The sequence below is a fragment of the Heptranchias perlo genome, chromosome 13 (genome assembly GCF_035084215.1).
Source record: "Heptranchias perlo isolate sHepPer1 chromosome 13, sHepPer1.hap1, whole genome shotgun sequence".
NCBI classification, from domain to species: domain Eukaryota; kingdom Metazoa; phylum Chordata; class Chondrichthyes; order Hexanchiformes; family Hexanchidae; genus Heptranchias; species Heptranchias perlo.
The window spans coordinates 56,761,417-56,776,969 of record NC_090337.1 but is presented as its reverse complement, the minus strand read 5'-3'; the positions used below and the strand labels follow the sequence as shown (position 1 = coordinate 56,776,969).

The 15,553-nt window shown below is 46.9% G+C and overlaps 1 protein-coding gene across 2 annotated transcripts in view; it reads right to left on the bottom strand.

Moving 5' to 3' along the window:
* Positions 1-15,457, bottom strand: part of LOC137331611 (diacylglycerol kinase delta-like) — a 142,698-nt gene extending 127,241 nt beyond the window's left edge. For both annotated transcript variants that reach the window (XM_067995522.1, XM_067995523.1), the window contains exon 1: positions 15,277-15,457. In XM_067995522.1, coding sequence (XP_067851623.1) covers positions 15,277-15,450 — 174 coding nt within the window. In that variant the 5' untranslated portion in view covers positions 15,451-15,457. The remainder of the gene's footprint in view (positions 1-15,276) is intronic.
* Between the last annotated feature and the right edge of the window lie 96 nt (positions 15,458-15,553).

Below are 15,553 nucleotides of genomic sequence, written 5' to 3'. Positions count from 1 at the left end.
CCACTACTGACTCAGAGAGGAGTCACTACCCCCTGAGCCGAGCTGACACACTGAGTTAGTTTTATCAAATAAAATAAGTGCCTTCAGCTGCCTCGGCCTTAAGCTCTGGAATTCCCTCCTTAAACCTCTCCGCCTCTCTCTCCTCCTTTAAGTCACCTAAACCTACCTCTTTGACCAAGCTTTTGGTCACCTGTAGTGATATCTCCTTACGTGGCTCGGTGTCAATTTTTGTCGGACTACACTCCTGTGAAGCGTCTAGGGACGTTTTTACTATGTTAAAGGCGCTATATAAATGCAAGTTGTTGCTTTAATCAAAATAAAATTTACGATAACAACAAAAATGGCAGCATAAAAAGTATAAGGGTGTCTCCCCATCTTAATTGTAAACAATTTTACAACACCAAGTTATAGTCCAGCAATTTTATTTTAAATTCACAAGCTTTCGGAGGCTTCCTCCTTCGTCAGGTAAATGTGACGAAGGAGGAAGCCTCCGAAAGCTTGTGAATTTAAAATAAAATTGCTGGACTATAACTTGGTGTTGTAAAATTGTTTACAATTGTCAACCCCAGTCCATCACCGGCATCTCCACATCATGACTCCCCATCTTAAGGTGCAGCACGCTTCATTGAACGTCAAACTGAGCAATGGAGCTTCTCCAAGCAGAGTTGCTGGAAGTTACCAATTGCTCCAAGGGTTTGCCAAGAATCATAAAACGAAAAGGTCACCACGTGAGCGGCACATTATCCAGTTACTGTGAATCATAAAGTGAACAGAACAGGAACAGAAAGAATGTTTTCATTCGTCTGGGGATGCATCAAAGAAGAAAGTATTTTATTTTAAATGCAGAAAACTGCTTTCCATCGAACTGGGTCAGACAAGGACACGGCAGGAAATGACTGCAGCATGGCAGCACCGTGGATAGGAATGAATGATTCTCCTGCTGTGGGCCTGTGGTTGACTTTCAAGGGTACAAACCTCTCCCCATCCCACTTTGCATTTACCCATCTACATTTGTTCTGCCGGCGCAACAATCCCAACAGATCAAGGAGACGTTATTACAAACCCTTCCAGCTACAGAACTTAAATAGTTGCCCCACTTATACCACAGCTACACAATCACCACACTTCTGAAACTCCAGCTGAATCGTGCTAAACGGTCACATGGTACAGGGTTATTTACTACAGTAGTTAAATACCTGGTGCCTGAGCTCGGAGCTGGGGTGAACTGCTTGCGAATGGGGTTCACAGTAGGCCCGCATCAGCAGTGCAAATCTCCCGCTCTTCTATTTGAGAGGAAGACTGAATACAAATAACAGGTGGTAATTTAATAATATCGGTCATGTCATCGGTACAGTTCAATCTTATCCCAGCGTAACAGATGCAACTAATAATACATGAAAAATCACAGGGAAACCAACACAAAGCACTTCTTGTGAATTAATTATTAGTTCATCACTTCAAACTGTTCCTACCTGTACTACCACTCTAGTAACAGACCTGTACCCACCAGTACTGCACCCAGTATTATACAGTGAGAAACCTGTATCCACTAGCACCTCACCCTGTTATATAGCAACAGACCTGTACCCACCAGTATTTCACAGCTCAAAATGCTGCCTTCAGACAGTGCAATTCTACTGCAGTTCAAATGAACACAGTATCATGCACCACTGTTACCTTTACTGAAATTCCAGTACAGCACAGTTCAGTGTTCTCCATCTGAATTCCTACTGAAGTGATCTTTGGGCACTTTATAAACAGAGCTGGAGAAATTCAAGAATAAAAATATGAAATAAATTTCTCCTTCAAAGGAACTCTTCGCAACTAGGCTACAAAAGCTATGGGTGATGTCAGGAAACTTATCCCTGCCGGGAGCAGGTACTAGAAATAACCTTAACCGCACTAGAAGCTGCAGTAAAACGGAGTTATAAGGAGTTTTACACATTCTCTTGCTAATTTCTAAATACTAAGAGAATGCTAAATCCAGCCGGTACTGTCTTCCTGTGCCCAATCTCCAGGTAATGAGCAGCGACAGTGAGAGTCTCCAGTGGCTTCAGGTTAGTATACAATGCCACCTAGTGCTTGTTGAAAATGGCTGCACTGAATCATAGGGAGGAGGCCATCAGCCCATTGTGCTTGTGCCGGCTCTTTGAAAGAGCTATCCAATCAGTCCCACTCTCCTGCTCTTTCCCCGTAGCTCTGCAACGTAAGTGAAGGAAGCAATAATCCAACTCTTAACTTTAAAGAACAGAACATGCACTGAAGTAAATATTTTATATTTTGTAAAAATAGTTTCTAAACTCGTCACTGTCAAAGTTCACGCTGGTTCTACACTGCATGCTCCCGTCTTAGGGGTACAACTATCGGAAAGATATCCAAATAATAAATTCTTGTGGGATAAGCAGAGGCAACACAATCTCACTGGGCAAAATAACCATTGCCAATTTGAAGTGTCCTACAGGGAAACCTCCAAATTCCAATAGGACAGGATTCAAAATGGACAGGAACAAGAGGACTTGACTCGTCCCATTCATTTAGCTCTTCCTCTTGGCTCACTCCAACCAGTTTCACCTCCCTCCTGTTGTGAGGACAATCCCCTCCCACCAGTCCAGTGCTAACTAAATCTCAAATCTAGTCATTTTCTTTACAACCAAGTCAGCATTCACTGCGCTAAGTAGCGGTCTGAACCGCAAGTCAGCAACCCAAGTGTAAGGAGCTGCTCATTTAAGTTGCATTAAGTTTGTTTTTCTTTGGCTCGAATGCATGGACACTGGTTGTGTACAAACAACCTCTCTGTATTCCACTGCTTCAAGATGTAAACCATCAACCATGTCCCTCGTTTTTCCTTTCTCCAAATGATGATGATGATGAAGATGATGGAGTTAACTTCCTCAGCTTCTCTTAATTATGTAAAATGTTGAACCAATTTTGTTCCCTTTTTCTGAATTTGTTTGAGCGCCTGGCAGCAGTAACGTACGTGATCATGTGCTCCGATGTTACAGCACTGCACAGAGCGACAAACCTGAATGTGTGGCCCCTAATCTGCAGTTCAGGAAGTGGCTCTTCTATAAAAAGTTATTTCTCCCATCCCTGGAGACAGACAGGAAGAAACAGCATAATTTTCTCACAGGTCATTTCCATCTGTTTGCTATCAAGTGTGGTTATTTTTCAAATTAAATGCTAAATCACTTTTGTTCTCTAGGAGGTGACGCAGTGTCTGACAGTCTGGAGTGAGCAGTAGCTGCTCTGGAAGGTGACGCAGTGTCTGACAGTCTGGAGTGAGCAGTAGCTGCTGTGGAAGGTGACGCAGTGTCTGACACTGTCTGGGGTGAGCAGTAGCTGCTGTGGAAGGTGTCGCAGTGTCTGACACTGTCAGGGGTGAGCAGCACCTGCTCTGGAAGGTGACGCAGTGTCTGACACTGTCAGGGGTGAGCAGCACCTGCTCTGGAAGGTGACGCAGTGTCTGACACTGTCAGGGGTGAGCAGCACCTGCTCTGGAAGGTGACGCAGTGTCTGACACTGTCAGGGGTGAGCAGCACCTGCTCTGGACGGTGACGCAGTGTCTGACACTGTCAGGGGTGAGCAGCACCTGCTCTGGAAGGTAACGCAGAGTCTGACACTGTCAGGGGTGAGCAGCAGCTGCTCTGGAAGGTGACGCAGAGTCGGACACTGGCCGGGGTGAGCAGCACCTGCTCTGGAAGGTGACGCAGTGTCGGACACTGGCCGGGGTGAGCAGCACCTGCTCTGGAAGGTGGCGCAGAGTCTGACACTGTCAGGGGTGAGCAGCACCTGCTCTGGAAGGTGATGCAGTGTCTGACACTGTCCGGGGTGAGCAGCACATGCTCTGGACGGTGACGCAGTGTCTGACACTGTCCGGGGTGAGCAGCACCTGCTCTGGACGGTGGTGCAGAGTCTGATACTGGCCGGGGTGAGCAGCAGCTGCTCTGGACGGTGGCGCAGAGTCTGACACTGTCTGGGGTGAGCAGCACCTGCTCTGGACGGTGGCGTAGAGTCTGACACTGTCTGGGGTGAGCAGCACCTGCTCTGGAAGGTGGTGCAGAGTCTGATACTGGCCGGGGTGAGCAGCAGCTGCTCTGGAAGGTGACGCAGTGTCTGACACTGTCTGGGGTGAGCAGCACCTGCTCTGGAAGGTGGTGCAGAGTCTGATACTGGCCGGGGTGAGCAGCAGCTGCTCTGGACGGTGGCGCAGAGTCTGACACTGTCTGGGGTGAGCAGCACCTGCTCTGGAAGGTGACGCAGTGTCTGACACTGTCAAGGGTGAGCAGCACCTGCTCTGGAAGGAGACGCAGTGTCGGACACTGTCTGGGGTGAGCAGCACCTGCTCTGGAAGGTGACGCAGTGTCGGACACTGTCTGGGGTGAGCAGCACCTGCTCTGGAAGGTGACGCAGTGTCGGACACTGTCAGGGGTGAGCAGCACCTGCTCTGGACGGTGGCGCAGAGTCTGACACTGTCAGGGGTGAGCAGCACCTGCCGTGGAAGGTGACGCAGTGTCGGACACTGTCTAAGGCGAGCAGCACCTGCTCTGGACCTGGGCTCACAGTCGTCGAAGAAGAAAAGAATTAGGAACGAACAGCATAAACACTGGTTGAAAAATACAATCAGAAATTTAACTTCACACGGGGATTGCTTTTCAACATTTTTCATTTAGTTACTGATGGGAAGGGTCAATGAATGAGAATTGTATCGAGTGGCAGGTATGGAGACGCTGGATCCTGTAACCCCCTGCAGTGTACTTGCTCTGTCAGCTATAGTGGCTTTTACTACTTCCGGTTATAATAGCCTATTGCAGAAAGCGCTGACAAACCTCAAAATGTTCATATCTTACATGGTTTTCATTTCAGTGCAAAGCTGCCCTATTATTCCGCCAGCATTCCAGGTAGTGTCCTCAGTACTGACCTCAACCAGCGGTGACCTGTACAGCTCCACTCAAATTACTGTTTGAGTAAGGAGTTACAAGTTATCATTCTGCCTAAGTCAATCATTAGGTGTTCTACAGAGTCAATGAGTATTCGGTACAGTCTATAAGTCAGTAGGTGTTCTGTACAGTCTGTAGTCAGTAGGTGTTCTGTACAATGAGCATTCTATACAGTCAGTAGGTGTTCTGTACAGTCAATGAGCATCCTGTAGTCTTTACAGTCAGTCAGTATTCTGTACAGGCAGTGAGCATTCTGTAGTCAGCAAGTGTTTTGTACAGTGAGTATTCCGTACCGTCACTGAGTATTTTACAGTCATTGAATATTCTGTATAGTGAGTACTCTATAGTCATAGAACATTCTGCACAGTGATCATTCTGTAGTCATCCTGTACAGTCCGTGATTATGTACAACTGTCTTGTACAGTTATTCAGTATTCTGTACACTCCGTGAGAGCAACTGCAGAGTATTCTGTACAATCAAAGTATTCAGTACAGAGTACCTGTTCAGTCATGGTAATCTGCAAAGCAATTGTATACAGTGACAGTACTATGTACAGAGAGCAATTGTACAGTCAAGAGAATTCTGCACAGTGACAGTATTGTGTACAGAGTAACTCTTTTTTAGTGCCGGAGTATTCTGTAGATTCAGTATTTTGTACAGTCCATAAATATACAGACACTTTCCATGTAAACATACAAAACGTCACATGGAAATATATGAACACCAAATCACATGTACATTACAGATAACGTCAGATTTAAATGTACAGGTTGCATAGCAAATATAAAGAGAAGTACATCATGCATAAAAAACTGCATATCAAATGCAAATATAGATAGCTCATCGTGTGTAGAGATAGCATCATATGTAAATAGAGATAGCACATTGTGTAAATGTACAGATAGCACATTGCGTAAACTGATACCACATACGTGTAAATAGACAGCACATCACACGTAAGTAGATAGCAAATTATGTGTAAAGACAAAGCGTATCATATGTAAGTAGAGACAGCACATTGTATAAACAGATAGCACATCATGTCAAGAGATACCATATCATGTGCAAACATATAGATAGCACATCAAGAGAAGGTACATCACATATAAAGGCAGATATCATATCACAAATATATAGGGAGCATGTCACTTAAATTTAGAAACAGCACATTACATGCAAAAATGCAAGTTGCACATCACAGGTCAACACAGACAGCACGTCACGTGATTATTTACACATGACTTGTCATTTATATATTGAGACTGCTACATGTAAATAGAGATGGTACATCATGTGCAAATATACAGATGGCACAGCCTATGTAACACACAGATGAGAACATTATGTGCAATTATACAAGGCAATTCACACCTTAATATACTGATGGCATATCATAAGTTAATATAGATTGGAACGCCATGTGTAAATATATAACTAACACATCAGGTGAAAATATAGCGACAGCACATCACATATAAATATCTATTGTTAGCTCATCGTATGTAAATAGAGAGATAGCACGTCACTTGTGATTTTATGGATGGCACATCCTGTGTTAATACACAGATAGCAAGCAGTGTATAAATATACTGACAGTATGTCTGTATAAAATATTGAGATAACACACATCAAGTGTAAATATACAAATAGCAAGTATTCTGTAAATAAAGAGATGGAACATCACAGACAGCACGCCATGTGTAAAGATAACACAGCATATGTACAGAGATAAGACATAACATGTAAATAAAGACAGCACGTAGTGTTAAATATTCAAACAGCACCTGCCATTATCAATATATAGATGGCACATCCTTGTTAATATACAGATTGTGCGTCACATATAACTACACAGATAGCATGTCTTATGTTATGTATAAATAGAGGTAGCACATCACATGTTAACATAGATAACACATCATGTGTAAGTATAGAGAGATAGCACAGTACATCACAGATGGCATGTCACATGTAAATGTAGACTTGGCACATCACATGCAAACATGTGAAAATATGGATAGCACATCTTGTGTTAATTTACAAACAGCCCATCACATAAATATACAGATGCTGTATCATTAGAAAATATTGATAGTACATCATGTGAAAATAGAGATAGCACATTGAATATACAGGCAGCATATCAAATGTAATTTACAGATGGTACATCCAATGTTAACATACTAATGACAGATTCCATGTTAATGTAAAGATTGCATCTCATGTATTAATCTACAGATAGGGCATCACGTAGCATTAGTTAGCACATCATGTGCATGTACAGAGTTAGCGCACCAACAACATGATCCTCGCGCAGTGTTCAGATGAATGCTTTATATTGAGTTTCATTGTGGTATTCTTCCTGATCCCTTGGCAAACAGCAATGAATGAATGATTTTGCTGCCAAAAGATATAATTTGAGGAACGTGCATATTTATATAGGACCTTTAACATAACAGGATTTAAACACAAGGATGAGAATTTTAAATCAGAGGTGTTGGGCGATCAGGAGCCAATGTAGGTCAGCGAGGACAGGGGTGATGGGTGAGCGGTGAGCGGAACCTGGTGCTGGATAGGTACAGGCAGCAGAGTTTTGGATAAGCTTAAGTTTACGGAGGGTGGAGGATGGGTGACTGGCCAGGAGGGCTTTGGAATAGTCAAGTCTGAAGGTGACAAAGGCTTAGAAAAGGGTTTCAGCAGCAGTTGGGCTGAGGCTGTGGCAGAGGCGAGTGGTATTAGGAAGGTGGAAGTGGGCGGTCTGAGTGATAGAGCATAAGGGGTCGGAAACTCAGCTCAGGGTCAAATAAGACGCCGAGGTTGAAAACCTCTGCTTTGGCTTGAGACAGTGGCTGGGGAGAGGGATGGAAGCAGTGGTAAAATGGCATGGAGCTTATGGTGGGAGGGGGGGCTGACGACGATGACTTTCCCTCTTCGTGGACACCGTGGCTAAGATTAAGTTCATTGTGCAGCCCACCTAAGACCCTGCAGAATGATAATGTATAACTTCAAATACAGCGGGATCAGTTTGCAGAGAAAATATGCACGTTCCTCAAATTATATCTTTTGGCAGCAAAATCATTCATTCATTGCTGTTTGCCAAGGGATCAGGAAGAATACCACAATGAAACTCAATATAAAGCATTCATCTGAACACTGAGCAAGGATCATGTTTTCGACTCCATCTGCACGAACACCTCCCATTGCCAATACCCCTCCAAGTGATCATCTTTGGCCACATGTCCCAGCCACACCCAATGCCCCTCTGTCTCTAATTACTGCTTGGCCACTCCCCTCCTTCCCTCCAGACCCATCTTTTAGCCATTACATCGATGCTCTCTGGAATTCTCTCCCAAAGCTGTTCTGTCTCATTACCTCTCTCTCCCTGATTTCAAAAGTCCCCTAAAGATTTTGACCCTCTGCCCAGGTCTCCAGTGTCCTTCTCAGATGTCCTCCCCTCCCGTTAAACACAAGACGTTCTTCTACAAGAGGGATGATACATGGGCAAGACGTTGCGGATTCAATCTCAGGTCCAAACTTTACGGGACCTTTAGGACATGAGACACACATTATATTTTTTAAACTGCTAAACAAGTCTCTGACAAAAAAAACAGTAAATCGAGTATTTTGTTGTTTGTCTGCATGTTCTGGCAGGCGCATTCCATCTGGCCAGCCTCAGTCTGTACACTTAGTGAGAACAGACGGACAGAGCTATTTATAGCCGAGTGGGTCCCCTCAAGAGACTAAATATTTTCAGAGAAATACCAGGAAGTAGGGCTCATTTAGGTTAAACCACATTGCTCTATATTTCACATGTAGCCAGTTGGAGAAGAGAGCCTAGGCCTCAACGCACAGAACGAACATTTATTTTAGTTCCACTCTCCATAGGTGCCATTAACACTTGCGGAGACTTACTTTCATATTTCAACGTCAATATTGGGGCAATACAAATAAAGATTTTGCACTCCGTTTATTTAAACCGTACTAAGATATACTGACTGAATTAGAAATCAGATCACTGTTGGAGATGTGTTGAAGAAATAAGAACACTATTCCAAGTCTCACAGGATGTTAAAAGAAAAATCAAAACTTCTTTGAAGACAATTGCTGACAAAACTCTCATACTACATGCCTTTGTTGCAATTACTAACACAGATCACTGTTTGTTCGTGTGATATAAACTAGCAATCGCGACTAATCTATAATATATTAAATTTGCTATGGACGACTGCACTCCTTATTTGGGCGTCATGTCTCTAGGTGGCATCTAAATGGGACCTTCCCATTATAAAGCTACCTGTCGCACACTCACACCTGCAGCTATACACTTCTGCAAGTAGCTAGAGTTTCCTAGGCTCCAGATCTCCACACCTATACCTATAGCATCACTAATGCACACTGAGGCAAGTTTGCTTTGTCCTAAATCTCCGTGGGCAATGCCACGGGAGATCCACAGGTACAGTTCAAAAAAAATTCTACTGTTGACCTTTTTCTTAAACCTTCCAACTTGTTGGGAAGTTTTAGGCAAAACTACTGAAACTGATTTTTGGTTTTGTTCCTTTTTGATGTCGGGTTGTAACCAAAGGCATCCAAGGTCTGGCCAGTGTTTGGTGTGGAACGGGAATGTCTCATACACGTGTCGACATTACAAGAACTCACACTTACATAGCACCTTTAACAAAGTGTCCTGTGAAGATTCATAGGCGTGAGAAGAGGAGGGAAATGGACACCGAGCAGGAGCTGGGAGCAGAGTTAGGGAAGGTGATTCAACGCAATATGTTCTCGTAACGCTTCATGAGTATAGCTCCATCACACAGCATTTTTTAAAAACTAAACACTTTGTCTTAAATTTCATTCATTCTCTGAGATTTATCTGTACATGGATCTCAATTTTCCATTGAGGCTTGGTTTTTCTACAGTTTTTCATAGAATGTTACAGCACAGAAGGAGGCCATTCGCACCACCATGCCTGTGCAGGCTGTTTGAAAGATCTATCCAATTAGTTCCACTCCCCTGCTCTTTCCCCATAGCCCTGCAATTATCCCTATAGTGTTACTTTGGTGCCTCTATGTATTTTACTCTTCCTTTTGCTTTGATTTCTCTTTCCTTCTTATGCCTCCTACTTCCTAAATCACTGTTTTTAAGCACAGGACTGGGCTTTGTTGGATCAGCCTGTAGTCACGGAAAACTAAAACTTTAGTTTTCCCGTGAGATTGCTCCTGGTGAGTACACTGTTTTGCCCGCTGCTATGACCATGTACACCCTGTGGAGAATTTGGTTGCACTACTCACAATGACGTAAGAGATGCTTTCAGAGTTTGTGAAGAGTTAATATGATATACTTGTGTGGTACAATCACTCTAAGCATTTGCAAATGCTGTTTGCCAGCTGGGAATCCAAGACAAAGAAAGGACCCATCAGGTGAGAGGTCCAATGGGCAAGGAGAGATGCGGTCAGTGGTGGGGGCGAGGGGTAGGGATAAGGGTTGGGGCCGGAGGATTGTAAAGTCATGGATCACTAGACTGGAGCTGGTAAGCTCAAGGACTAGAAACCAGAGGGGTGGGAAATGGGTAGGCTGCAGCCCCAAGTACAAAGTCAGTATCAGGCTGCCGCAAATAGGGTGGGCAGAAGCTTGATTGGGGGTTAACCCGAATCTCAGATGGCGGAGCAGGTAACCCCACAAACTGGGTGGTGGGGAGCTGGTAAACTCAACAATTAGGTTGAGAAAACAAGTGTTCAGACCTGGGAGAAGCAACTGAGGAGTGTGGCAGCATGACTTAGTGGAGGAAGGCCTGAAAAGTTTTGTACTATAGAACTGCTACATCTTGGGCTCCCTCTGGGGCACAATCAGGGATGGGATTCAGTGACTGTTTATACCTGGGATGAGAGTCAGGGAAAGATTATACTTTATCACACTTTTAGGTTTTTATACAAGATACCTTCTCAGGTTTAGCAACATTGTCCACTCCCTTTTCCTATCCAATAACTAATAAATAAGTGAGTTCCAGGGATGATAATAGAGAAGCCTTATTCTGGACAGCATTCCTCCCCACTGCCACTTACCCCATCTCTCCTAGAGGTATGACCGAATTGTGACGCCTAAGAAAAGAGTGCTACCATCAACGGCAAATTAATATTGTCCCCACTTGTATGCTTCCCTTCGAAAAGTGGTGTGTGTGTGTACACACTCTAACCAGACTGAGACACAGGCTCTCAACCAACAGATGGTTTCACTTAAATAAAACAGGTTAATGAACAATATATGGTACAGAAGTGAATCATACACTCCACTACCCTCCTTGATAAATAAAATAATAAAGATGCTATTCACTTCCTCCCCAAACATCGACTTTAACACCTACTTCTTGTGCTATGGAATATGGTGCCATTAGAAAACCAGCTCAGCTCGTCCGCTGACTGGCACAAAATTTGAAACAAAAAGTTCCCTGCTACGAAGCTGACACTGATGTCGACTGCCTTTCTCAGGCAAGCTTACCCACAGAACGTGATCTAAACCTTCTTGACGTTACAATGAAACATACGAAAATGACAGACAGGAAAAAAAGCCTATTGTCTATTGTCATGGAGCAACTTATACACACCGTGCTCCCTATCCACCCTCCGGCCACACAATCTCGAAGAGGCAAAAAAAAAGGAAGAAACCATAAGCTAATTTTGGGGAAAAAAATCTGGGAAATGGCTCTCCAATCCAAGCAAGCAATCCAAGAGACTAGTGACTGGGAGACACATCCCCCCAACAGCCCAACTACTTTTTATATGCTGCGATGTCAGCTCCAGTTAGGAACTTGTCCAACAAAAAGCTAATGGCCGACTCCATTTCTCATAATTACAATACATCAACAAGCACCAATCAATATTGAATGGATAGCCAATCTTTGACAATAGCATAGAACTATGTGAATGAATGCAATGGAACCAGCCAAAAAAAGTTAACACCGTGAACTCCCTCGTGTACTTTCCCCTAAGATTTTGCACCTTGTGAAGCTCTGCAAGTAGGGGAAAGCCTGTCTGGACTCTGGTATGGGACACAGATAGATTATTTAGTGGATTAAATTTAGTGATAAGATTATCCAGGGGATGGGACCCTGGGACAGATTACACCCGGGGATTGGACCCTGGACAGATTACACCCAGCGATTGGACAGAGGGACAGATTACACCCAGAGATTGGACCCTGGGACAGGTTACACCCAGGGATTGGACCCTGGGACATATTACACCCAGAGATTGGACCCTGGGACAGATTACACCCAGAGATTGGACCCTGGGACAGATTACACCCAGAGATTGGACCTGGGACAGATTACACCCAGAGATTGGACCCTGGGACAGATTACACCCGGGGATTGGACACTGGGACAGATTACACCCGGGGATTGGACACTGGGACAGATTACACCCGGGGATTGGACACTGGGACAGATTACACTCGGGGATTGGACCGAGGAACAGATTACACCCGGGGATTGGACCGAGGGACAGATTACACCCGGGGATTGGACCGAGGGACAGATTACACCCAGAGATTGGACCCTGGGACAGATTACACCCAGAGATTGGACCCTGGGACAGATTACACCCAGAGACTGGACACTGGGACAGATTACACCCAGAGATTGGACCCTGGGACAGATTACACCCAGAGATTGGACCCTGGGACAGATTACACCCGGGGATTGGACCCTGGGACAGATTACACCCAGAGATTGGACCCTGGGACAGATTACACCCAGAGATTGGACCCTGGGACAGATTACACCCAGAGACTGGACCCTGGGACAGATTACACCCAGAGACTGGACCCTGGGACAGATTACACCCAGAGACTGGACCCTGGGACAGATTACACCCAGAGACTGGACACTGGGACAGATTACACCCAGAGATTGGACCCTGGGACAGATTACACCCAGAGACTGGACCCTGGGACAGATTACACCCAGAGATTGGACCCTGGGACAGATTACACCCAGAGATTGGACACTGGGACAGATTACACCCAGAGATTGGACCCTGGGACAGATTACACCCAGAGACTGGACCCTGGGACAGATTACACCCAGAGATTGGACCCTGGGACAGATTACACCCAGAGATTGGACCCTGGGACAGATTACACCCGGGGATTGGACCCTGGGACAGATTACACCCGGGGATTGGACCCTGGGACAGATTACACCCGGGGATTGGACCCTGGGACAGATTACACCCAGAGATTGGACCCTGGGACAGATTACACCCGGGGATTGGACCCTGGGACAGATTACACCCGGGGATTGGACCCTGGGACAGATTACACCAAGAGATTGGACCCTGGGACAGATTACACCCAGAGATTGGACCCTGGGACAGATTACACCCAGAGACTGGACCCTGGGACAGATTACACCCAGAGACTGGACACTGGGACAGATTACACCCAGAGACTGGACACTGGGACAGATTACACCCAGAGATTGGACCCTGGGACAGATTACACCCGGGGATTGGACCCTGGGACAGATTACACCCAGAGATTGGACCCTGGGACAGATTACACCCGGGGATTGGACCCTGGGACAGATTACACCCGGGGATTGGACCCTGGGACAGATTACACCCAGAGATTGGACCCTGGGACAGATTACACCCAGAGATTGGACCCTGGGACAGATTACACCCAGAGACTGGACCCTGGGACAGATTACACCCAGAGATTGGACCCTGGGACAGATTACACCCAGAGATTGGACCCTGGGACAGATTACACCCAGAGACTGGACCCTGGGACAGATTACACCCAGAGATTGGACCCTGGGACAGATTACACCCAGAGACTGGACCCTGGGACAGATTACACCCAGAGACTGGACCCTGGGACAGATTACACCCAGAGACTGGACACTGGGACAGATTACACCCAGAGACTGGACACTGGGACAGATTACACCCAGAGATTGGACCCTGGGACAGATTACACCCGGGGATTGGACCCTGGGACAGATTACACCCAGAGATTGGACCCTGGGACAGATTACACCCGGGGATTGGACCCTGGGACAGATTACACCCGGGGATTGGACCCTGGGACAGATTACACCCAGAGATTGGACCCTGGGACAGATTACACCCAGAGATTGGACCCTGGGACAGATTACACCCAGAGATTGGACCCTGGGACAGATTACACCCAGAGACTGGACCCTGGGACAGATTACACCCAGAGATTGGACCCTGGGACAGATTACACCCAGAGATTGGACCCTGGGACAGATTACACCCAGAGATTGGACCCTGGGACAGATTACACCCAGAGACTGGACCCTGGGACAGATTACACCCAGAGATTGGACCCTGGGACAGATTACACCCGGGGATTGGACCCTGGGACAGATTACACCCAGAGATTGGACCCTGGGACAGATTACACCCAGAGACTGGACCCTGGGACAGATTACACCCAGAGACTGGACCCTGGGACAGATTACACCCAGAGACTGGACCCTGGGACAGATTACACCCAGAGACTGGACCCTGGGACAGATTACACCCGGGGATTGGACCCTGGGACAGATTACACCCAGAGACTGGACCCTGGGACAGATTACACCCAGAGACTGGACCCTGGGACAGATTACACCCAGAGATTGGACCCTGGGACAGATTACACCCAGAGATTGGACCCTGGGACAGATTACACCCAGAGATTGGACCCTGGGACAGATTACACCCAGAGACTGGACACTGGGACAGATTACACCCAGAGACTGGACACTGGGACAGATTACACCCGGGGATTGGACCCTGGGACAGATTACACCCAGAGATTGGACCCTGGGACAGATTACACCCAGAGATTGGACCCTGGGACAGATTACACCCAGAGACTGGACCCTGGGACAGATTACACCCAGAGATTGGACCCTGGGACAGATTACACCCGGGGATTGGACCCTGGGACAGATTACACCCAGAGACTGGACCCTGGGACAGATTACACCCAGAGATTGGACCCTGGGACAGATTACACCCGGGGATTGGACCCTGGGACAGATTACACCCAGAGACTGGACCCTGGGACAGATTACACCCAGAGATTGGACCCTGGGACAGATTACACCCGGGGATTGGACCCGGGCGGGTGTTTTTCGGATTGTTTCTCCCCCTGTTCCCGGGGTCTCTGCACTTCCCCCGGTTACAGACTCCACCTCCACTCCCTGCTGCGCCTCACTCGAGCCTGAGGCTCACCCTGCGGCCTGCCGGGCACCACCTGTAGCCGCAGTGGTGACGGCCGAGTGCTGCAGGGGTCCCGGCCGCGCCTGCCCGCTGCCCCGGCCCTCACCTTGCTGCGGATCTGGCCGGAGGTGGACACCTTACGGATCAGTTTCTGCACGGATTCATGCTCGGCCTCGCTGTCCGATGACTCGTCTCCCACCGTACTCCCGCTGGCCAGCCGCTCCCGGGCCCCCAACTCACACACAGACCCGGCAGCCTGCGCTTCCCGAGCCGCCATCATCACCGCAGCAACCGGGCCTCAGCTCAACCGCCAGGGGGACCCCGAGACACGGCGGTACCGGGGCCCGCCGCCAGAGGGACCCCGCGACACTGCGGTACCGGGG